This window comes from Scomber japonicus, chromosome 12, assembly GCF_027409825.1.
Source record: "Scomber japonicus isolate fScoJap1 chromosome 12, fScoJap1.pri, whole genome shotgun sequence".
Lineage (NCBI taxonomy): Eukaryota > Metazoa > Chordata > Actinopteri > Scombriformes > Scombridae > Scomber > Scomber japonicus.
Genome location: NC_070589.1, coordinates 30,027,671 through 30,053,275, shown reverse-complemented (window position 1 = coordinate 30,053,275; position 25,605 = coordinate 30,027,671). Strand labels below are relative to the sequence as shown.

Sequence of the window (25,605 nt, the reverse complement as noted above, 5' to 3'; positions counted from 1 at the left end):
TTAACCAGGTTTAACCCTCCTGTTGTCTTCGAGTCAAGGGAGGAAGAAGGAAGGAAAGGAGGAAGGGAGGGAGGAAGAAGGAAGGAAGGAGGAAGGGAGGGAGGAAGAAGGAAGGAGGAGGAAGGGAGGACATAGGAAGGACATAGGAAAGAAGGAAGGTAAGAGGGAGGGAGGGAGGAAGGAAAGAAGTAAGGAAGGAAGAAAGGAAGGAAAGGAGTTAGGAAGGAAAGGGGTAAGGAGGGAGGAAGGAAGGACATAGGGCGGACATAGGAAAGAAGGAAGGTAAGAGGGAGGAAGGAAGGAAGGAAAGAAGTAAGGAATGAAGAAAGGAAGGAAAGGAGTTAGGAAGGAAAGGAGTAAGAAGGGAGGAAGGAAGGACATAGGAAGGACATAGGAAAGAAGGAAGGTAGGAGGGAGGGAGGGAGGAAAGAAGAAAGGTAGGAGGGAAGGAGGGAAGGAGGGAGGGAAGAAGGAATGTAGGAGGGAGGGAGGAAAGAAGGACAGAAGAAAGAAAGAGGGAGGAGGGAAGGACATAGGAAGGACATAGGAAAGAAGGAAGGTAGGAGTGAGGGAGGGAGGAAAGAAGGAAGGGAGGAGGAAGGGAGGGACGGGAGGGAGGAAAGAAGGAAGGTAGGAGGGAAGGAGGACAGAAGGACAGAAGAAAGAAAGAGAGAGGAGGGAAGGACAGAAAGAAAGGAAGAAAAGGGGATGGAGGGAGGAAATAAGGACGGGATGGAAGAGAGAGGAAGGAAAGAAAGAGAAGGAGAGAGGAAGGAAGAAGGAAAGAAGGAGAGGAGCTGAATAGTTATATCATAAAGTGGGACAGGACCCCTCTCTCTCTTTTTTTTTTTTTTTTTTTTTTTTTAAATCTTGCCACCAACAGCTCCACCCTGCAGGAGGATCTGTGAGATGCTGCAGAGGTGCGACTCATATAACCCATCAGGACTTTTAGAAGAGTATCTTTCTGCTGAGCTACTGCGCTGCTGCGGACTCTTCATTCTCTGACAGGGAACATGTTCACGTAGTTGTGGCTCGAAGCAAAGACGGAGCATCAAAGAAGGCAACGAGGGGAAGGAAGGACAAAGTGAAGCAGTGTGGTGTTGGTGCCTCTCTGCAAACGTATGACAGCTAGATGGCTGGTTTGAGAGGGCAGAAAGCAGCTGTTGTTCAGTCCTCATTTTGAAGATTATAGAGGAGGAAAGGACTAAATTAGGGTGTTCAAACTAGCTCTGGGACATGTCTGAGCCTTGTTGTGTGCAAAAATTCTTCTTTATGTTAGCTTGATAGCTTTTTGTGTGTTTTTTTCGATAATTAATACCTTATCTTTATTTTTTTTAAGTATATTTTTTGGGACTTTTTTGCCTTTAATGTAGATAGTAGAGAGAGAGACAGGAAATGGGAGGCAGAGAGGGGGGGGGAATGACATGCAGGATAGGACTGCTCTGTGCAGGATTCGAACCGGGTCGCCTGCAGTGAGGACCCCATCCCAATTGAAGTCGGGGTTAGGGTCAGAGTAATTGGCAGAGTAACATAACATATATTCACTTTATTAAATAATATGAGTCTAATAGAGTTTACCTTCACTACCGTTGCGAGTTAATGGTTCATTTAAACATTATAATAGATTAAGTGATTTTTAATTAAATATATGTTGTGAAAGTTATCATTTCTGTTATGTTTTTGTCTTCAGGGACTACATTACCCATGAGCCTCTGCACCTGCTGAACTGTGACATAAGATTCTAGAATGTTCTAATAATAACTGCCATAACATTTTCTAGGACTGTTCCATCATTAAACAGTATCTTATTGTCCTCGGTCTTCCTTTCAGGCTGATATAGTAAAAAGAAACAATAAACTGAGAGCTAAGAAGAGACTGAATGAAATAGTAATGAGGTTCATCTCTTTGCTTACATGCCACGACAGCAGTGGAGCGGTTCTTCTTGGCGTTGCCGTCCTTCATGCCGACGGTGCAGGCGTTGGGTTCGGCCTGGTAGGCACACAGAGCCTCCCACTCCTTCTCCAGGCGGTCCTTGTTCTTCAGGTGATCCTCCATGTAGGACTGAAGGAGACAAGGAGACAAGGAGATGAGGAAAGGTAAGCACAGAGATGGAAAGGCAGCAACAGAATAAGGCTCCGTGTACCAGATGAAGATCCTTTGTGAAGTGAAAGATGTCATCTCAAACTTTTACCCCTTGTGTCGTCCTCCCGGGTCAAATTGACCCCGTCTTATTCTTCTTTCCTCCCTTCCTTCCTTCCTCGTTCCTTTCCTTCCTTCTTTCCTTTCCTCCTTCCTTCCTTCTCCCTCCTTTCCTTCCTTCCTTCTTTATTCCTTCCTCCCTTCCTTCTTTCCTACAACAGGAGGGTTAAATACTAGCCTGCAGTTTTAACTTCCTACATTTGGCAGCTTGCTAGTATTTGCATGTTAGTTTGAACCTCAGTGGAACACCAGATGGGAAAACAGGTACTAGTTATTTTATCAATCAAAGAAAAGTCAAACAAATAGACGCTACGGCTCTTTCCTGTTTCCTGTGATTACCAATCAGGGTTGTTTTTTTTTTACATGCTGTGTTGAGAAAAATCACCAATTTGATGCTCTAGTCAAATGAAAGGGAAAAAAGAGACAATACTTATTTGTTTAAAGCACCACAGCAGTGACTTTTAGTCGTTAGGACACACTGAGGACAGTTTAGCATTGAGATAATAGAATTGGACATTAAATATAAGACTGTAATCTAGCAGAAAAGGAAGATTATTCTACATCCTTCAGCTTTAACGGTTCCCTCTGGTTCTCCATAAACATTAAAACAAAAGCAAAGAATCATTTAGAGAAACTATTAACCTTCCTGTCGTCCTCCCGGGTCAAATTGACCCCGTCTGTTTTGACTGTTCCTTCTTTCCTCCCTTCCTTCTCTCTTTCTTTCCTCCCTTCCTGCTTTCCTTCCTCCATCCCCCTTCCTCCCTTCCTTCTTTTCTCCCTTCCATTCCTTCATCTATTCCTTCTTTCCTCTGTCCTTCTTTCCTCCCTTCCATCATTCCTTCTTTCTCCCTTCCATCCTTCCTCCCTTCCTCCATCCTTCCTTCTTTCCTCCCTTCCATCCTTCCTTCCTCACTTCCATCCTCCCTTCCTTCCTTCTTCCTCCCTTCTATCCTTCCTTCTTCCATCCTTCCTCCCTTCCTTCTTCCTCCCTTCCTCCATCCTTCCTTCTTTCCTCCCTTCCATCCTTCCTTCTTCCATCCTTCCTCCCTTCCTTCTTCCTCCCTTCCATCCTCCCTCCCTTCCTTCTTCCTCCCTTCCTCCATCCTTCCTTCTTTCCTCCCTTCCATCCTTCCTTCCTCCCTTCCATCCTTCTTCCTCCCTTCCTTCTCCCTTCTATCCTTCCTTCTCCCTCCCTTCCACCCTTGACTCGAGGACAACAGAAGTGTTAAACCTTGAGCTGGATATTATTGCCCATATGCATGTTTTCCTCATTTCACTCTCACCAAAGCCGCATTAATCAGAGTTCCTATAATCAGTCTGATCTTCTCTAGCTCTGCCACCAGTTGCAGCCTGACCATTACTCACCATACAGTCCTCATAATTAAGAAAAGCAGCGTGACGTTGATCGACTGCCAGCAAATGAGCTTTTGGCACATAAGCACCGAGCACTCAGGTTAGCAGTAATCTGATAGTGAGACCAGAGTAGCTTTGTTTTTTTTTAAACGGCTCGTGCACACATAAAAAATATATTTAAAAAAAATATGGATGGTACCATCGTAATGTAATGGATGAGGGGACGAAATGAGCTGCTGCTGGTGGTGGTGGTGGTGGTGGTGGTGGGGTGATGGTGGTTCTTTAAATGGCTCCGGCAAATGATTTATGGTGGCAGTTACAAATAGGGCTTGATCTTAATCAGAATTAGCTTCCAAAAAAGGCTTAATGGCTTTCCTGCTAAAATGAGAGGAGTTTGTTAAAAATGGAAGGGGGCACGGTTATAGGCTGGTGGGAGATAATGGAGGGGGGGGGTGGGGGTGGGGGTGGGTGGGGAAGGGTCCTGATCGCATCCAGATATGTGATTTTTATCGTACTTGTACATGAACGTGAATATGAAAAACACATTCTTAACAAAGAGGATTGTTATTTGTTAGGCTGTAAGTGAATTAAACAGGCTCACACACACACACACACACACACACACACACACACACACACTAGTTATTCCTTATTATAGTGTATCATATTCACTGCTCAGCTGCTAAAAGCAAAAAAAAAAGAAAAGCTGCAACCCTTCACCTGCAAACAGTCGCTTATCAACAGCAGGAGGTCCGAATCTTTCAAAGAGACACACACACACACACATACACACACAAACACTATTCACACATAAAGGTCACATATACAAGAACACAGTCCACCCACCCACCCACACACACACACACACACACACACACACACACACTCGCACAAGAAAAGCGCATACTTAGTCTGATACATAATCACATGAATCAATGTTACACACACACACACACACACACACACACACACACACACACACACACACACACACACACACACACACACACACACACACACTCCACATTCACTCAACGTACAGACACCCACTCACACACACACACACACACACACCAAACACATGACCTGCTGCAAACCTACAATGTAGACTCATGCATACAGTAATTCATACACTTCTAAAGACGACACACACACACACACACACACACACACACACACACACACACACACACACACACACACACACACACACAATCCTACATCAGATACCCCCCCCGCCCCCCCCCCCACACACACACTCATCTCTACCCCCTACCCTCTCTCTCGCTCTCTAATGCCAGAGTAATAGGGTTTTGTGGCTGTGTAAAGGGATTATTGCAATCCAATCAGGAGGTGCTGAGATCACCATGTGTCGGCCAAACACTGAATAATCCCCTTTACTCCTGGGGGGGGGGGGGTGGGTGGGGGGGCGAGGGGCTTATAACTGCCAAAGGTGCTCAATAAAAAAAAAAAAAACTGCAACGCAATAAACCCCTGCCCCGATGCTGCTGCCATTGTGGCTCTGACGCACCATCTGAGCACCTGTAAGACACAGCTGCATGAAGGTCGGCTACGATGGGAGGTGACGTAATGCTAAGGGCAGCCATTTTGGGAGAGGAGGAGATACTTTTATTCAACAGGTTAGCCATAATCTGAGAGTACCTTCTTTTCTTTTTTTTTACTTCTTATTTTAATCCCTTATTTAATTGTGGAATGCTCTTACATTGAAAATCAACCAAGCAACCTCAGTGTCCTCTTTTAAAACACTCTTAAAAACTTTCTTTATTTCTTGATTGAATTGTGTAGTGCTGGGCAGTATGACCAAAAATGTATATGACGGTATTTTTCAAAATAAAAGCGCGATTTCACAGTATATGACTGTATTTTTTTTTTCATAATCAGCTGTTCACAACATCTTCTACTAGTTGAGAGAGGAAGTACTACTCTACTGAAGTAGATTGAGTTAGGATGAATTTACAGCCCCAACTTTGTTTGTTAATAATAATAATAAGAAGAAGAAAAGCACAATAACAAAAGTTTTATTTTGAAAAGCTTAGACCGGAAGCCACCGCAGCTCCGTTAGTTTGACAGAAGCTGAAACACACAGCGTTTCCAGCCTGCGTCAGACGATGCTGAGTTTACTGACTAATTATTAAAAACCAGGACGTTGATGCGTGAACTGTCGTCATGGTAACTGGCTTGTTGAGCAGCAAGAAGCGCAACACTGAAAAGGGTCCGGCCTGAAACAGTGTCGCGTGGCGCAGCGTTCCTAACGTTGTGTGATGAATGAAATACACCGGTATGAAGGTACGTTAAAAATTCATATCATAACGAAAATAAATGTGCCATATAAATAAAGCTTTTATATATATTACTATTATAACTCTCAGCTTTTAGGGACAGGTGTTACTAATTAGCATCCACTATAAACTCTGTGATCTGTGCATTGGAGAGTTGAGCCTGTCTATGTGTATCTGTCTCTATTAAATAAACTATAATTATAATAGTGATAAAATTAAAAGGGTATCCAGTAGTAGTAAAGTCACTCAAACACTTCAGTGAAGCACTTCAATTTTATGTTTCTACATAATTAAAGTCCTCTACATTCAGGATGATCATATCTATTAACACAGCCATGTTTGTTTGATAGCTTACAAGCTACAAGACAACCTCGTGAAAGCTCTTTCCTTCATTAACATTAACATTTTGGTCACACATTAAGAAACCAGTAATAACATAATGCAATTAACACATACTGGTGGTGACATCGTGAAAAGGCCATTCTCCAAAATTAGAACTTTTTATTTCAGATAGTGAAGCACAATCCTGCTGATAAAACTCACTTTTTTATACTTTTAATTACATTTTTTTGTCTCAACAGATAGCAGAGACAGACAGGAAACAGTATAAAGAGAGAGATAGAGGCGGGGGGAGGGGGGGGGGGGTGATCCGCCAGCTGGAACTGAACAGGGGGATCTTATGATTATACGGTTTACAGCTTAACCACCAGAACACCACCTGATGGAGGAGATGGGTTTTTTAAACATTGTAGTATTACTTAAATAAAGAATCTAAATGCTGGCTCCACCACTGATGGGAAGAAAGGAAAAAAGTCTGCAGCTCCCAATGCAGGTAGATTTATTAGGATATCATTGGATCAATAATTGGTCATTGGCATCATCTCCATAGACGATCACTGTTTTTTCATCTATTCCTGCATGGTCTATAGTGGTCTACATATTTTTTAAAAACAGTGAAATCTGCCTTTATTGTATTTTCAGAAGTAGAATAAAGCGTTCACATTTCTAAAACTATGATTTAAAGAGACTTTGGCCTCTTTGAGATCATCCAGTCCAGATTTAGTAGTAGTAGGTAGATGCTACTATACTTTCATTATAAACTGCTTCATTAGTTCCTGGATTTTGTATCATCATAGTCTCTAAATAGAAATACAGGAAATGGCGTGCAGGTGGTTGAGTGGTTAGAGCGCATGCCACATACGCAGCCGACCTCGGTTCGAATCCCGGCCGGAGGTCCTTTTCTGCAAGTCACACCCCCCTCTCTCTCCTGTTTCCTGTCTGTCTACTATTAAATAAAGGCGTCTGTGCCCAAAAAATCTTTATAAAAAAAAAAAGAAGAAATACAGGAAATGGGATTCAAATCGATAATATTTTTATGCCGAAGGACCCCCTCCACCCCCGACCCCGATCCCTTGTCTTGTGCCAAATCCAACTAAAAAGTCTCCATCTTAAATACAAAAAGGCCCAGATCACATGACAGTCACATGACATGCCAATCCCATTTAATACTTTTCAGGTGTACACTGACGGTGATGATGTCATAATAAAGTAAGATTACTACTTCATTCTTTCCTGGATTTTGTAACACCATAGTCCCTAAATAGAAATACAGGAAATTGGATTCAAATCGATAACATGTTAAGGTGAAGGACCCCCCCCGACCCCCTCATTTTGTGCCAAATCCAACTAGAAAGCTTCCATCTTAAATACAAATTAAGGCCCAGATCACATGACATGCCAATCCCATTTAATAGTTTTCAGGTGTACACTGATGGTGATGATGTCATAATGGAGTAAGATTAGTTTTATAGCATCCCTGTATTTCATTTATTTCTAGTAAAGTAAACTGGAAAAGTAATGGTTGAAGTTTATCACCATCAACAGAAAATATATATATATATAAATCTGAAGGTAGTTGTTTCTTTATCTCTTCAGCTGTCATGGTTGTTACCAAGTAAAGTATCTGAGTACTGACTCCACTACTGATGATGTCATCATGAAGTCAGATTAGTTTTATAGCATCTCTACAGTACATTGCATTTAGCAGGAAATGGTTTGACGTGTTTTAACCATCAACAAATATACAGAAGTCCTGCAAATATGACTTTTAGATTTGAATACTCTGAAGGTTTCTTTTTAGCTGTAGTGATGATGACTGTCACTATAACGCTGCCATGACGATAGAGTGGACAGTTCCTTTTAGAGGCGGTATCAAGACATAACAAGTAAAGCTCATAGAGAGACATTAGATGGGACTTTTATTGCCATATTTTGTCCTGTTAAAATGAATCATGTAAATCTGATTCATTTATTCTCCTCCTTCAGCCTCAAATAAACATGAATAAACATCTGAGTCTGATTAAAACGTTGCATTAAAGCCTCAATTCAGTTTAATGTCTTCTCATTTATGAATCACACAACAAACACGCAATCAATCAACGCTGAATCACATCCACCATTTCAGAGGCCGCCGTCTTATTTTTAGTTTTGAAAAAAGATGACATCATCCCTGATACATGAGTCTAACTCCGCTGGGTCTAGCTGGGATGCTTCTTCTTTCTCTCTCCCCCTCCCCCTCCCCTCCTCCCAGCTGACCACATTAGACTGGTTTAAACATCCATTTCCTAAAGCCGGTTCTTCCTCCAGCCATTGGCCCCCGCGACCTATCAACTCCACAGATCACATCCCCAGCTGGCCTGTGTGCTGGTGGTGAGCTACGAAAACCACAACCAGCCCGCCCGACAAATTCCCAGCACGGCTAATCTCGATGGAGGCTCTCTCTCGCTGCAGTATAATCTATAACACTTTACTTGGCCGGCAACAAAAGACAAGATAATGTGCTTTATATATAGAGTCGACTAATCCTCTTAAGACACAAGCAGAGGGAGGATGTGGTGGGGGAGGAGGGGCGGTGAGGAGTGAGGGTATGGGAGCGGGTGGGCGGTAGTGGGGGGGGCTGGGGCGCTCATTCCCAAGTCACATGGGACCAAGTAATACATTAACTTAGATAAGATGGTGAAAGCTGTTTCTCCTCAAATTAAAATCAGTGGGTGGAGGATGATGACATGGAATCTGTGCAGGTTTTAACGAGAGGCAATTAAGTTTTTTTGGGGAGGTGGGAGGGTTGTTTTGTTGAGGAGGGGGCGGGGGGTGGGGGGTGGGGGTGCTGCAGCTCAACAGCTAGCACGTTATTCCTTTCTTTGACGCCTGTGATTTTTATTAATCATTCAACAGTTGCCTCACTCCAGTGCGTGGCAGGGCATTAGATGAAATATTTGTTTTTCCACGGCTGCGGAGCGCTCGTCTTGCTTTGTGATGGATTCGGTCTCTCGCTGTCACGCGACTCTGAGAATAAAAAAAAAAAAGAAATCCCTCGGCTCTGACTTTCTTCCCCCCCCCATCCTCCTCTCCACCCCAAATGTGTTGACTGGCTCCCAGTTTTGTTGCCATGAAACTCTCTGTTCTGTCTCTAGTTGACATCACGATGTGAATCTGAAATGAGCTCTCTTGTAAGTTTGAATTTTTTTTTTTTTTTGTAAAACTGACAGCTCTGACTGCAACAGAAAAGTGTGAGCAGTAAAAGAAAAGAAGAAAAAAGAAAAGGTATTGTTCCAAAACATGGGGAGAGAGGGAGAGAGAGAGAGAGAGAGAGAGAGAGAGGTAATAAAAAAGAAGTCAAGAGAAATAGAGAAATAGAAAAATTAATAGGATGATGAAACAGAGACCTAGAAGAAAATCACAGAGAAGGAAAAATATGGATAGAAAGAAAGAAAGAAAGAAAGGAAGAAAGACGGAAAGAAAGAAAGAAAGAGAAAGAAAGAAAGACGGAAAGAAAGAAAGAAAGAAAGAAAGACGGAAAGAAAGAAAGAAAGAAAGAAAGAAAGAAAAGGAAGAAAAAGAAAGAAAGAAAGACAGAAACACAGAAAGACAAAAAGAAAGAAAAGGAAGACAGAAAGAAAGAAAGAAAAGGAAGAAAGAAATACAGAAAGAAAAAGAAAGAAGAAAGAAAGACAGAAAGATAGAAAGAGAAGGAAAGAAAGAAACGGAAGAAAGAAAAGGAAGAAAGAAAGTACAACAGCAAGAAAGAAATAAAGAAAGAAAAGGAAGGAAGAAAGAAAGAAAGACAAAGAAAGAGAAAGAAAGAAAGAAAGAAAGAAATGGTAATTTAATGCCAGAAAAAACAGAAATAATGGAAAAAAGGCAGAAAACTAGAAGAAAATCACAGAGAAGGAAAAATATGGATAGTAAGAAAGAAAGACAGAAAGAAAAAAAGAAATGGTAATTTAATACCAGGAAGAAAGGCAGAAAACTAATCAATAAAAGAGAGAAGGCATGTAGAGAGAATAGAGGCGGTAAATCCATAAAGTCTTTTTCTACCGACGGCTGGTGGGAGGTAAGAGACATTAAACATCACACTTCCTGTTTGCCAGCTTGTCACTAACATTTGAACAACTGGAAAACTCTAAATATAGGTAAATATAGTTTATACTCTTTCATCTTTTTTAACTTGAGCAGAAGGTCACACACTCTCTCCTCCGTGGGCCGAGAAACCAGTCTGACCTTTTGGGAGGATTTAAAAAAAGAGTGGGTGAAATCAGTTTTTTTTTTGTATGTGACTTTCTTTTTTTTTTTTTTTTTTTTTAGAGATACATAGTTAACATCTGACTGTGGCCATTATGTAACTTCCTCTCTGCTGTCTAATGTTTCAGGAGTGGGAGGATTGAGGCAGTAGTCTGCTTCACTGTACTGTATGTGTGTGTGTGTGTGTGTGTGTGTGTGTGTGGAGCTGTCCATGGTGCTGAAACACACTCACAGCTCAGTGTATGCATTACTACCTCTCTCTCTCTCTCTCCCTCTCCCTCTGTCTGTGTCTCTCTCCCTCCCTCCCTCCCTCCCTCTCTCCCTTCCTCTCTCCCTCCCCCTCTCTCTCTCTCTCTCTCTCTCCCTCCCTCTCTCCCTCTCTCTCTCTCACTCTTTCTATCTCTCCCCTTCCTCTCTGTCTGTCTGTCTCTCTCTCTCTCTCTCTCTCTCTCTCTCTCTCTCTCTATCCTTCCCTCTCCCTCTGTCTCTCTCTCCCTCCCTCTCTCCCTCCTCCTCTCCCTCCCTCCCCCTCTCTCTGTCTCTCTCTCTCTCTCCCTCCCTCTCTCTCTCTCTCTCTCTCTCCCTCTCTCTCTCCCTCTCCCTCTCCCTCTCTCTCTCTCTCTCTCTCTCTCTCTCTCTCTCTCTCTCTCTCTCTCTCTCTCTCTCTCTCTCTCTCTCTCTCCCCTCCCTCTCTCTCTCTCTCTCTCTCCCCTCCCTCTCTCTCTCTCTCTCTTCTCTCTCTCTCTTCTCTCTCTGTCTCTCTCTCTCTCTCTCTCTCTCTCTCTCTCTCTCTCTCTCAGCTAAATTGCAGTAATTGGCAAAAAATTAGAAGGGGGGGGGGGTGGTGGTGGTGGGGGGCAGGGGGGCACTGATCATTGCCAGCCAAAAAGTTCACAGCACACCCCCATTAACAATGAATCACACATTATCACTTCCTGTGATGATGAGCATCCTGTAACTGACAAACTGCTCAACATCATTTCTGTTTTTTTTTTTTATCGTCTTTGATTTCGTCAGCGGAGTTAAAAAAAAAAGAAGAAAATTAAAATTAAATCAGCTCCTCATCAGCAGCAGCGCTCTATAAAAGCAGGACGGGTTTTGTGCAAGCTGCAATTAAAAAGAGGAGTGTATTTGTGGTGTTAAGGCGGACTTTATGTCTACAATCTAAACACTAAATGGAAACTGTGATAATTTAAGCATTTGACTTTTAACACCTGTAAACTCATTAAAACTCATTTCTCTCACTTCACTGCTGAGTCACCGGATGAAGCAGAGAGACATTTTGATCATCTACAATTGAATTAAACTAACTTATAATGATCATTTAAAGCGGTACATTTAGGATAATTCAACTAGACAGGATGTTAAAGAATTGTTAGATGCCAATTTGTGCAGCATCTTTGTTGCTAAGTTACGGAAATGGCAATTTAACTATTGATTTAAGGGTTTGGTTATGTCAACTGAATGAAGGGAAAGAAGACAGGATGGAAACATGAAAGGGAGGGAGGAAGGAAGGGAGGAAGGAAGGAAGGAAGGAAGGAAGGAAAAGAAGACAGGATGGAAATATGAAAGGGAGGGAGGAAGGAAGGAAGGAAGGAAGGAAGGAAAAGAACACAGGATGGAAATATGGAAGGAAGGAAGGAAGGAAGGAAGGAAGGAAGGAAAAGAAGACAGGATGGAATGAAGGAAAAGAAGACAGGATGGAAATATGAAAGGAAGGAAGGAAGGAAGGAAGGAAGGAAGGAAGGAAAAGAAGACAGGATGGAAATATGAAAGGAAGGAAGGAAGGAAGGAAGTAGGAAAAGAAGACAGGATGGAAATATGGAAGGGAGGAAGGAAGGAAGGAAGGACAGATGGAAGGAAAGAAAGGGAAGGAAGGACAGATGGCAGGAAGGAAGGAAGGAAGGAAGGAAGGAAGGAAGGAAGGAAGGAAGGAAGGAAGGAAAGAAGGAAAGATGTAAAACCAACTCCAGAGGTTTTATGTCACTCTGATAAAATCTCTTAAACAACTTCAACCTTTGCTTGTGAGGGAGGACGGTCGGTCATTACTTGTGTATATATGTAACATGTAGATAATGCTTCTACTGGCATAAGCAACATTTTACAGAGTGTGAAAGTATCTATTCAAACTTTACAGTTACTTCTGAAGAGGATCTGAGTGGAATATCAGCATTCAAGAGGACATTTACTTATGAAAGGAAGGAAGGAAGGAAGGAAGGAAGGAAGGAATGAAGGAAGGAAGGAAGGAAGGAAATAAGTAGGAAAAGAAGACAGGATGGAAATATGGAAGGGAGGAAGGAAGGAAGGAAGGACAGATGGAAGGAAAGAAAGGGAAGGAAGGAAGGAAATATGTAGGAAAAGAAGACAGGATGGAAATATGAAAGGGAGGAAGGAAGAAGGAAAGACAAGAGAAAGAGAAGGAAGGATGGAAATATGGAAGGAAGGAAGGAAGGAAGGAAGGAAGGAAAAGAAGACAGGATGGAATGAAGGAAAAGAAGACAGGATGGAAATATGAAAGGAACGAAGGAAGGAAGGAAGGAAGGAAGGAAGGAAGGAAGGAAGGAAAAGAAGACAGGATGGAAATATGAAAGGAAGGAAGTAAGGAAGGAAGGAAGGAAAAGAAGACAGGATGGAAATATGGAAGGGAGGAAGGAAGGAAGGAAGGACAGTTGGAAGGAAAGAAAGGGAAGGAAGGAAGGAAGGAAAGATGTACAACCAACTCTCTCAACTTTTATGTCACTCTGATAAAATCTCTTAAACAACTTCAACCTTTGCTTGTGAGGGAGGACGGTCGGTCATTACTTGTGTATATATGTAACATGTAGATAATGCTTCTACTGGCATAAGCAACATTTTACAGAGTGTGAAAGTATCTATTAAAACTTTACAGTTACTTCTGAAGAGGATCTGAGTGGAATATCAGCATTCAAGAGGACATTTACTTCCATCATCACCTACACAAAATGTATTAATCATCACAGCCACGTCCAATCAGATTACCCTCTTTGTGTGAACAGTCTCTCTCTCTCTCTCTCTCTCTTCTCCTTTTGTTCCCTTTGCACATCATTTGCATATTAGTCTCTATTATTATAACAAATGCAGTAATCACCCTGACCAGACTGTGGCCCACATACCAACTGAATACTTGACAGAACACGAGCCACACTTAATTTCATTCCTGTTATCTCTAATGCGATGCCACCTCTGCTGAGAAGGTTTTTTTTCGTCTATAGCGGAGGGGAGACAAAAGTTCAGTCCTCGCTGTCTCAAAACTCAAATCTATTTTTTTCCCTCCTCCTCCTCCTCCTGTGTGACCTTGGTGCATCAAACACACGCATTATAAGGTGTTGTGGGTGCATTTGCCAAAAGACACACTTTAGCGGGGGATTGAGCGTTCCTGTAAAACAACAGAGTCGCTCTTTTCTCTCTCTCTCTCTCTCTCTCTCTCTCTCTCTCTCTCTCTCTCTCTCAGCGGCAAGCACAGGGATGAGAAAAAAAAAAAAAAAGAGAGTCATTCCTCCTGAACACAACTGTGGTTGCAAATCTCAGGGGTAATTAGTATCTTTGTGCCTATTGAACACATCAAAAAAGCCCGCTCTGTCACATCTATGCCGGCAGCTTCATAATGCATGGAGAGAGAGAGAGAGAGAGAGGGGGAGAGAGAGAGAGGGAGGAGGGATGAGGAGGTGGGCGCTGATGCTGAGGGTGGTGGGTGGTTGAAGTGAATAGCTATATATTGCAATTACGACGGGCGCTCGACAGAATGCGACCGAGGTTCAATAGCGATTTCATCTGCAGGATAGAAGAGGGTAAGAAGCCTGCTTATAGAAACTGTGGGTGTAATGAGATGTACAGAAACACACACACACACACACACACACACACACACACACACACACACACACACATAGACACACACACACAAAAGAAGAAAGAAGAAGACGAGAAAGATGAGAGAGAGTGAGATGAGAGGAAAAAGAAAGAGAAGTGAGCGTGTATGCATGTGTATGAGGGACGGGGTGATGGTGAGGGGGACGGGGGTGGGTGGGTGGGGGGGGTAGGGTGCTATATGCAGAAATGCAGAGAACAGACAGACAAGGCAGAGCGAGATGAAGAAATGGAAAATTGAAAATAGAATAAATGCTTTAAGGGGTACGGGCGGCGGGGAGCAGGTGGTCGGATGTTTGGGATAAAAGGAAGTGTGGAAAATCTGTGGTAGGAATGGAAATGTAGTTTTAATGTAAGGGCGAGAATATTACATGCAGACACTGCTTGTGTGATTTTTTTCTTGTCAAAGGACCAGATTATCACTACATAGAACAAAAATACTCATAAATACTTCATATATGTTGCAATTGGCTTATAATGATAATGGCCTATTCTTCATTTAGCATATACAAGCTCTGATTTGTTGGATTCTTTCTCTAAATGGGGGCAAAAACCACATATGAGAAAAACACTAGACATATTTGAGATACTGTAAAAAAGCAATATGTGATGATATCCTTCCTTCTATATTGATTTTGCTTATTTCACCCAATAAAGTCATGGTCAAGACAACTCTGAATATTTTAGCATGACTTTCATTGATTTACTCGTCGTGGCAAGAAAAGGACTCAAAGTCATTCGAAGTTGAAAAACCACATATGAGCACAACACTAGACGTATTTGAGATACTGCAAAAAGCAATATGTGATGTGGCCTGTAATGGGAATTCTTATTATTCATCTTCTCTGATAAAATGAGTAACTATGCCATATGACCATGACACCACTTATGTTAATTGCGATTAGATTAATACAATCCATAACGCGTTCATTTTTTTTAATCTCATTTTAATGTTGCAAGCCTTTTTGTCCCTTCTACTCCCCCGTAGACGGCTCCTCTAGCTGTAGCGCTATGCTTTGAAGTGGCCTCCTGCAGTAAACCTACCGCGCTGATGGAAAGTAAGAGAGCTACTGGACTTTTGAACGGCTTGTTTAACTTTAAAACACTTCCAGACGCTTCAGTTGACAAGTCAAAAGTAAAATGCAACCTGTGTCAAACGGAGTTTAACTACCACCGGAGTACGTGGAGTTTGAGTTAGCACCTCCACGCTAAACACCCAGGTGCAGCCAAGCCAGCCTCAGCTCCACCAAAGGACCATTTTGGAGTGTGGGAGTCGCAGCAGAGCCGTGATTGATTCCCAGTTAAGACACTCTGGTAAGAAATGCTTTACATTATGGGCTTAAAACTGCCTTCAAATGTAAAATAACAGGATTTTAAACATGCAATTCAAAACGTGATTAATCGTGATTAACTATGGAAATTCTGAGATTAATCGTGATTAAAACAATTAATCGTTTGACAGCCCTAGTTATAATCTACTGACTAACATTGTCCTGATTGTACACACATTATGACTATTGTGCTTACATTGTTCTAATGATAGAACAAGGTCATCCTTTCTGTGATAATGTATTAATCTATATATATAATCTGTATATAATCTGACTATTTCCTCTGCTCAGGGCTCGCTGTGCCATCTCACGTTGAGACAGCAAGGAGTCCGACTGCAGACGACTGAATAAACTAGAGAAAGACAACGTACCGTCTTTGTGCTTCTTGATAAATAAATATAGCCAGAACAGGCCGTCTACATTGATTTAGCTTATTTCACCCAATAAAGTCATGGTCAAGACAACTCTGAATATTTTAACATGACTTTCATTGATTTACTCGTCGTGGCAAGAAAAGGACTCAATGTCATTCGAAGCTATTTTTCATCTAGGGGATGAAAGTCTGAACGATCCTCAATCCTCCTTAAAGTTTTTCAGATATATCCTTCAAATCCATCAGTTACAACTTTCCCAATGTCACACCCACCAATTCGTGCTCATTTCATGTCCTTGGTGATTTAGTAAAGGTTGTGTCTTTAGTATTAAGTAGTATCGCGTTGTAAGATCCTCCGCAGCCGCAGCTGGGAAACAAACCTCCTTATGTCCTATCTGATAGTTTCTGTTTCTACTTTTGTCCTCAGAGCTGTTAAATATTCCCCTAAGTCCATCATGCACCTAAACAGATATTTAGTAAGAACTGGACTTCTTGCCTCTACAAATACATTTAGAAATGGATTTTATTCACTCTGATGTTCCTTAATCCTAAATTTTAAGGGATGGAAAAATAGTAAAAATGTCTGTTGTCTACATTTAAACATGGTTGTGATAGAAAGTTGGATATATTTAACCCTCCTGTTGTCCTCAGGTCAAGGAAGGACAGGAGGGAAGGAAGGAACGAAGGAAGGAAGGAAGGAAGGGAGGAAGAAAGAAAGAAAGAAGGAAAGGAGTAAGGAGGGAAGGAGGAAAAGAGGAGGGAAGTAAGGAGAGAAGGAAGGAAGGAAGGGAGGAAGGAAGGGAGGGAGGAAGGAAGGAGGGAGGCAGGAAGGAAGGAGGGAGGAAGGAAAGAAGGAAGAAAGAATGAGGAAGGAAAGGAGTAAGGAGGGAAGGAGAAAAAGAGGAAGGAAATAAGGAGAGAAGGAAGGAAGGAAGGAAGGAAGGAAGGGAGGGAGGCAGGGAGTGAGGGAGAGAGGAAGGGTAGGTGGAAGAAAGGAAGGAAAGGAATAAGAAGGGAGGGAGGAAAAAAAGGGAGGAAAAAAGGAAGGAAGGAAGGGAGCAAAGAAAGAGGGAGGAAGGAAAGAAGGAACAGTCAAAAGAGACGGGGTCAATTTGACCCGGGAGGAGTCAACAGGAGGGTTAAAACATGTTTGGGCTCCAATATCAAGTGAAATATGCTTTTATTGTGAAAGATGGACCCATGTGACCATTTCCTCATGCATGGTTTTCTCCAATGTGACGCCACCTGACAAATCTCCCCATCTGATGAAGAACTTCACTCTCTTATGGTTTGGAAATGGGAGCTTAATTGGTGTCATTTGGCATTCTGATTACACCAAGTATGTCACTCAGACACTTACCAGGATCATGTGACCAGTGGAGATGTCCATGTTGGAGTGAGCAGGCTCTTCGCTCCAGGAGGAGATGCTACTCCGTGCTGAGGGGCTGACAGCCGGACCGCCGTCGCTAAACTGAGACGACACGCTGTTGATCCTGGAGGAGATGGGTTCCTGGCGCTCGGTGGGAGGTTTGACCGCCATCCGCTGCCGACAGAGCTCCTAGAAGAGGGAAGAAGACAAGGGGGGGGGGACGGGTTAGAGTCATAGCTGTTGGACTATTTCATTCGAAGCACTTTAAACATTTTATAGCAGACAGTGATAATAAGGCTGCTCAATTAATTGAAATTTGATCGTGATTGCGATTTAGGGGCCAAACGATCTCAAAACTAATAAAATCGAGGGGAAACGATTTTTAATAATAATGAGATAACGCTCAATAAGAAAGGTTTTATTTTGAAAAGCTTAGACAGGAACCCGCCACAGCAGCTCCGTTAGCTTGACAGAGGCTGAAACACACTTCCTTCTCTCTTTCTTTCCTCCCTTCCTTCTTTCCTTTGTCCTTCTTTCCTTCCTTCCTCTTTTCCTTTCTCCCTACCTCCCTCCTTCTTTCCTCCCTCCCTCCCTCCTTCCTTCCTTCTTTCCTTCCTTCCTCTTTTCCTTTCTCCCTACGTGCCTCCTTCTTTCCTCCCTCCCTCCCTCCTCTCCTCCCTCCTACCTTCCTCCCTCCTTTCCTCCCTCCCCTTTCCTTCCTTCCTTCCTCCCTTCCATCCTTTCTTACTCCCTTCCTTCCTTGACTCGAGGACAACAGGAGGGTTAATCAAACTGGTGAAGCTTCTTTTTCCAGTGCAGAAATATCTACATCTGAGACTACTGCATTATTTTAGAGTCCTAAATAATCATGTCAGTCATCATCATCATCATCATCATCATCATCATCATCACAGGCCGGAGGATTGTGTCTTGCTCATTGCTTATTCATTAGAATCATTACTAGCTCGGCCCTTTCCTCTGTACTTTAAAGTTGAAAAGGTGAAAATGATGCCAGCAGCTTAATGAGTGACTCTGAGTGCGAGGGGGGAAGATCCAGGCAACGGAAAAATGGGATCCGTTATCCAAATTGGCCTCATTAACGTGTTCTGACCTTCACGCAACAAACTTTCAGAAGTTACTGGCTTTTCTATTCTTCTATTCTCTTGCGTGAGAATAAGGAAAAATTAATGGGAGAAAAAAAAAAACCCCATGAGCAGCTCGAGAGTGAAGGTAGGAGAAGGAGGAAGAAGAAGAAAGGTGGGAGTGTTGAAAGATTGTGGCAGCACAAAACGAGTAAAAAGAATAAAAAGAGAGAGGGTCTGTTGGAAACCTCATCCTTTCCTACTACTCGTACTAACTCTGACGTCATGTGAAGTATGTAGTGTGTTTAACTGTGTAGTGATTTAGAGTATGTGAGAAGTTCCTGGATGGTTTACTAGATTCTCCAGAAATGCAGAGTATGCATCAAGAGCTGACTACTCACACTCACATTACCCAAGATGCAACGCTACTACTCACACTCACATTACCCAAGATGCAACGCTACTACTCACACTCACATTACCCAAGATGCAACGCTACTACTCACACTCACATTACCCAAGATGCAACGCTACTACTCACACTCACATTACCCAAGATGCAACGCTACTACTCACACTCACATTACCCAAGATGCAACGCTACTACTCACACTCACATTACCCAAGATGCAACGCTACTACTCACACTCACATTACCCAAGATGCAATGCAACTACTCACACTCACATTACCCAAGATGCAACACTACTACTCACACTCACATTACCCAAGATGCAACGCAACTTCTACAACTTCCTATTTACAGAGTTAGAGCTAAAATGAAATCAGCTTCAGCCTGATGATTTCAGCTCGGGTAGGAACCAAATGCATTGTGGGTAATCGTGTAGTTTACTACAGTGTAAACGGTCTGCTTACTATCTGGTCCTTTAGTGTGTAGTATAGACGTATGTAGTATAGAAGTATGTAGTATGTTTGTTCCTTTCCTTCCTTCCTTATGTCCTTCTTTCCTTCCTTCCCTCCTTCCTTCCTCCCTCCCTCCTTCCTTCCTTCCTTCCTTCCCTTCGTTTCCTTCCCTTCGTTTCCTTCCCTTCGTTTCCTTCCCTTCGTTTCCTTCCTTCCTTATGTCCTTCTTTCCTTCCTTCCCTCCTTCCTCCCTCCCTCCCTCCTTCCTTCCTTTGTTCCTTTCCTTTCTTCCTTATGTCCTTCTTTCCTTCCTTTCCTTCCTCACTTCCTTCTGTCCTTCTTTCCTTCATTTGTTCCTTTCCTTCCTTCTTTCCCTCCTTCCTCCCTCCCTCCTCCCTCCCTCCTTCCTTCCTTCCTTCCTTCCTTTCCTTCGTTTCCTCACTTCCTTATGTCCTTCTTTCTTTCCTTCCTTCCCTCCTTCCTTCCTCCCTCCCTCCCTCCCTCCTTCCTCCCTCCATCCTCCTTAGTATGTAGTATAGAAGTATGTAGTATAGAAGTATGTAGTATGTAGTATGTAGTATAGAAGGTATGCGGTTTCGAACACAGCCTAAAGCTTCTCCACCACTGAGGCACTTCATCTCAAACTGCTGCTCTAACTAACAGCTACCAGTGCTTAGTGGAAACCAGCATGAACGCTCAGCAAGCCTTTCCCCTGGATACATAAAAAAAAAACTTTAGAATAACTTTTTTTTGCAGCAGTCTCTCAGCGGCTAATACAATGTCTTCATTCATGCTCCGAAGCAAACTGTCAATTTTTCTGTCTGCTAGGATACACGACTACAATGAAACGCTGACATCACACATCACATTGAAGTTTTCACTCTACGCCTTCTCTACACGACGCCCAGCAGCAGGGAGCTTCAACCAGAGCCGCAATGAATGACTCTACCACGTCATACAGGAGGAGACAATGATGTAGGATTATAATATTATGAATTATACATGCCAGAAGTAAAGGATGAAACACAAAGGGGTCGACTATGATCCTGTAATGACATCTGTAGTATCTGAGACAATCTTTAAACTTCCTCCTTCCTCAAATATCTGAACAAAGTGAGCTAAAAAAAAGTCTAATTATCAAAAATCTGTGGTGCTTCAGCCTCAATATAATTAAATCTCCTGTTGGAAGGAAAGGAGGGAGGGAGGAAGGAAGGAAGGAAGGGAGGAAGGATGGAATGGAGGAAGGAAGGAAGGAAGGATGGAAGGGAAGAAGGAAGGAAAGGAGGGAGGGAGGAAGGGAGGTGGAAGGGAAGAAGGAAGGAAAGGAGGGAGGGAGGATGGGAGGTGGAAGGGAAGGAGGAAGGAAATGAGGGAGGGAGGGACAGAGGGAGAGATGGAGGGAGGGAGAAGGAAGGAAAGGAGGGAGTAAGGAATGGAGGAAGGAAGGAAGGAAGGATGGATGGAAGGGAGGAAGGAAGGGAGGTGGAAGGGAAGAGGTGGAAGGGAAGAAGGAAGGAAGGAAGGAAGGGAGGTGGAAGGGAAGAAGGAAGGAAAGGAGGGAGGGAGGGACGGAGGGAAGGGAGGAAGGAAGGATGGAAGGGAGGTGGAAGGGAAGAAGGAAGGAAAGGAAGGAAGGATGGAAGGGAGGAAGAAGGAAGGAAAGGAGGGAGTAAGGAATGGAGGAAGGAAGGAAAGGAGAGAGGGAGGTGGAGGGGAAGAAGGAAGGAAAGGAGGGAGGGACGGAGAAGGAAGGAAGGAAGGAAGTTAGGAAGGAGAGAAGGAAGTTAGGAAGGAAGGAAGGAAGGAAGGAAGGAAGGAACAGTCAAAACAGATAGGGTCAATTTGACCCGGGAGGACGACACAATCTTCTACTTGTCTTCTTCTTTCTCCAGTTTAAAAGCAAAATCATTCTTTCCTTTCCTTCCATCCTTATGTCCATCCCTTCTTCCTTCCCTCCTTCCATCCTTCCTTCCTTCTACTTGTCTTCTTTTAAAAGCTCAATCTGCTTTTACAATGATAAGATTTCATTTCCTCTCTTTATTCAGGTCACCAAATGTAGTAATTTGCATTAATGCTGCAGAAATATGACCAAAAATAAAAAATAAAAACTGTTGACACGCTCGTATATCTGTGTAAAAATCAAAGCATGACCCAAATGCACAAATCACTCAGGAGAACAGGCCTCTTACAGAACAAACTAAATAATACAAACATGGGCTCAAGTCTACTCACTGAAAGCCTGAAGGGACATTTTTATAAAAGTTTATGCTTCAAATAAATTAAAGTTTGTGAAGCAGGAAGTCCTAGTCCAGCAAATATTGAGATTTCATTTAGCTTCCTTCTTTCTTTCCTTTCCTTCCCTCCCTCCTTCCTTCCTTCCTTCCCTCCTTCCTTATGTCCTTCTTTCCTTCCTTCCCTCCTTCCTTCGTTCCTTTCCTTCCTTCTGTGCTTCTTTCCCTCTTTCCTTCCTTCCTCCCTCCTTCCTTCCTTCCTTCCTTCATCCCTCCCTCCCTCCCTTCCTTCCTTCCTTCCTTTCCTTCCTTTTGTCCTTCTTTCCTTCCTTCCCTTCCTTCCTCCCCTCCTTCCTTCCTTCCTTCTATCCTTCTTCCCTCCCTCATTTCTTTCCTTCTTCCTCCCTTCCTTCCTCCTTTCCTTCTTTGTTCCTCCCTCCCTTCCTTCCTCCCCTCCTTCCTTCCTCCTTTCCTTCTTTCTTCCTTTCCTCCCCCCACCTTCCCCCCTTCCTTCTTTCCTCTGTCCTTTTTTCCTTCCTTTCTCCCTTCCTCTTTTCCTTTCTCCCTCCTATCTTCATTCTTTCCTCCGTTCTTCCTTCCTCCCTCCCTCAATTCCTTCCTTCTTCCTTCCTTCATCCATTCCTTCATTCTTCCTCCCTTCCTTCCTTCCTTGACGTGAGGACTACAGGAGGGTTAAAGCCTGTAATGATCACACACTGATAAGGATCAACTTGTATCCACCAGAATATCTATAAAAAATATACAACTGTCCTTCCCTTTGTTAACTGATATTAGTCACAGTAAAAAAAAAAAAAAAAGTGATTGCCAAGGTTGAACATGTCCACCTGCTGCATATTGATGCCCATCACAAAATAAAAGAGTCTGTCTAGGAAGTGGATTACGTGCTCAATCCTAACGACAATTAACACATCAGTAATAATCAATGTGTCCTTGACAGAAACAGTAAACTTCCACCACACTATGTAATCCTGTATAAGCAGGTCATTTGCACCTAAAGGAAGGAAGGAAGGAAAGGAGGGAAGAAGGAAGGAAAGGAGGGAGGGAAGAAGGGAAGGAAGGGAGGAAGAAGGAAGGAAAGGAAGGAGGGAGGTAGAAGGAAGGAAAGGAGGGAGGTAGGGAGGGAGGAAGGAAGGAAGGAAGGAATGAAGGGAGGGAGGAAGGAAGGAAGGAAGGGAGGGAGGGAGGGAGGAAGGAAGGGAGGGAGGGACAGAGGGAGGGAGGGAGGAAGGAAGGAAGGAAGGGAGGAAGGGAGGGAGGGAGGGAGGAAGGAAGGAAGGAAGGAAGGAAGGGAGGGAGGGAGGGAGGGAGGGAGGAAGGAAGAACAGATAAAGGAAGGAAGAAAGGACAGAAGGAGGGAACATTTACCCTAACAGCTGAACTTAGATCTGAGGAAGGAAGGAAGGAAGGAAGGAAGGAGGGAAGGAAGGACAGAGGAAGGACCCGGGAGGACAACAGGAAGGTTAAAGAGTCTGTATCTCCTCGTTTAAGAGTTAAAAGAACATAATAAATGTCGCTGGGCTAACATCCTTTTATATCTGAAACCATACATCACATAACGTCAGCTTTACAAGGACACGGGGGTGTAACAGGAGACCCGGGCCCAATCTCAACGGGGGATCTGTGTTTCTTAATGAGAGAGATGCCGATGATTAACCGACGGCAGCGGTTTTTGATTGACGGCGGAGGTAATGTGAGCAGGCCTTCATTAGTCCGTATCTGATCTGACTGATGTTCTCGTAGGTCGGAGAGCTGACACTGATCTATGAGCTCGGACACAGACTCATAAATGTGTGGAGGAGATTATTATTAAAGTGCTGCAGGAGGAGGAGGAGTTTGGACCTGGAGGATACTGACGGGAGTGAAGCTGGTGGTGGGGGTGGTGGTGGTGGTGGAGGAAGGGAGGGAGAAGGAAGGAAAGGAGGGAGGGAGGGACGGAGGGAAGGAGGGAGTAAGGAATGGAGGAAGGAAGGAAGGAAGGAAGGATGGAAGGAAGGTGGAAGGGAAGAAGGAAGGAAAGGAGGGAGGTGGAAGGGAAGAAGGAAGGAAAGGAGGGAGGGAGGAAGAAGGGAAGAAGGAAGGAAAGGAGGAAGGGAGGGATGGAGGGAGGGACGGACGGAGAGAGGGAGAAGGAAGGAAAGGAGGGAGGAAGGATGGAAGGGAGGGAGGGAGGTAGAAGGGAAGAAGGAAGGAAAGGAGGGAGGGAGGGATGGAGGGAGGGACGGACGGAGAGAGGGAGAGGAAGGAAAGGAAGGAGGGAAGGAAAGAAGGTAGGAAGGAAGGATGGAAGGGAGGTGGAAGGGAAGAAGGAAGGAAAGAAGGGAGGGAGGGAGGGAGGGAGAAGGAAGGAAAGGAGGGAGTAAGGAATGGAGGAAGGAAGGAAGGAAGGATGGAAGGGAGGTGGAAGGGAAGAAGGAAGGAAAGAAGGGAGGGAGGGAGGGATAAGGAAGGAAAGAAGGGAGTAAGGAATGGAGGAAGGAAGGAAGGATGGAAGGGAGGAAGGAAGGAAAGAAGGGAGTAAGGAAGGGAGGAAGGGAGGAAGAGGGATGTGGGAGGCGAATACAAACATGAATGCCATGTGAAGGATGTGAAGAGAGAGAGCAGACAGAAACTATAGGAAGCATCGAACCAGAGATAAATGGACTCTGAATGTCTGTGTTTATAGATGATGTCATCCTTGTTTTAAAAAAATGTCAGTTTAACTCAAAGCAGCCTTGTTTCTATCCTCACCAACATTATGGTTTTGTGTTATATATAGGGCTGTCAGCGTTAACGCGTTAATCGCGATTAGATTAATGCAATCCATAATGCGTTAATTTTTTTTAATCTCATTTTAATGTTGCAAGCCTTTTTGTCCCTTCTACTCCCCCGTAGACGGCTCCTCTAGCTGTAGCGCTATGCTTTGTAGTGGCCTCCTGCAGTAAACCTACCGCGCTGATGGAAAGTAAGAGAGCTACTGGACTTTTGAAAGGCTTGTTTAATTCCCGTCTTTCCTTCCTTCCTCCGTCCCTCCTTCTTTCCTCCGTCCTTCCTTCCTTCTTTCCTTTCTCTCTCTTTTCCTTCCTACCTCCCTCCTTCTTTCCTTCCATCCTCTTTTCCTTTCTCCCTTCCTTCTTTCCTTTCCTCCCTTCCTTCCTCCCTTCATTTAATTTCCTCCCTCTTCTTTCCTTCCTTCTTTCCTTCCCTCCTACCTTCCTCCCTCCCTCCTTTTTCCTTCCTCCCTCCCTCCTTTTTCCTTCCTTCCTTCCTCCCTTCTTTCCTTTCCTCCTTTCCTCCCCTCTTCCTCCCTCCCTTCCTTCCTTGACTCAAGGACAACAGGAGGGTTAAAACACTTCCAGACGCTTCAGTTGACAAGTCAAAAGTAAAATGCAACCTGTGTCAAACGGAGTTTAACTACCACCGGAGTACGTGGAGTTTGAGTTAGCACCTCCACGCTAAACACCCAGGTGCAGCCAAGCCAGCCTCAGCTCCACCAAAGGACTATTTTGGAGTGTGGGAGTCGCAGCAGAGCCGTGATTGATTCCCAGTTAAGACACTCTGGTAAGAAATGCTTTACATTATGGGCTTAAAACTGGCTTGAATATTGAATATTGTGCAGTTAGTATTGGACTACAAGCCCACACAGGTCGAGTATTTTAAAGCTTTGAATTTGTGCATGGTTGGAGCAGCTTGTGCCTGGCAGTGGGGCAAACATTTGGTGTGAAACTAACTCCAACCCCCAACCCAATATCTCAACAACCATCGAATGAATCACCTTGAAATTCGGAGCAGACATTCACGGCTCCAGACGACGATGATGATGATGACACCTTCTGACTTCGCCGTAATAAAAACTTTAATCAATATTCTGCTTCCAATGATTAATGTCTTTAATCGTTAGCAGTTTGATGAGTGAATTAATGTTCGGGTGAGACTTCCTGTTAGCGTCTTCATTCACCCTGTCAGATCTTATTTTTAGTCTAATGACCGCTTCAATGTATGTTATACAGTATCCTTCCTCCGTTCTCTCCTTAATT

The 25,605-nt window shown here is 43.6% G+C and overlaps 1 protein-coding gene across 1 annotated transcript in view; it reads right to left on the bottom strand.

The window, feature by feature from the left end:
• The window catches only part of LOC128369736 (receptor-type tyrosine-protein phosphatase N2-like), a 158,011-nt gene that overhangs the window by 59,467 nt on the left and 72,939 nt on the right, over positions 1-25,605 (bottom strand). Inside the window, exons 4-5 of the mRNA XM_053330812.1 lie at positions 17,386-17,583; positions 1,914-2,061 (exon numbers count right to left, since the gene is read on the bottom strand). Coding sequence (XP_053186787.1) covers positions 1,914-2,061; positions 17,386-17,583 — 346 coding nt within the window. The remainder of the gene's footprint in view (positions 1-1,913; positions 2,062-17,385; positions 17,584-25,605) is intronic.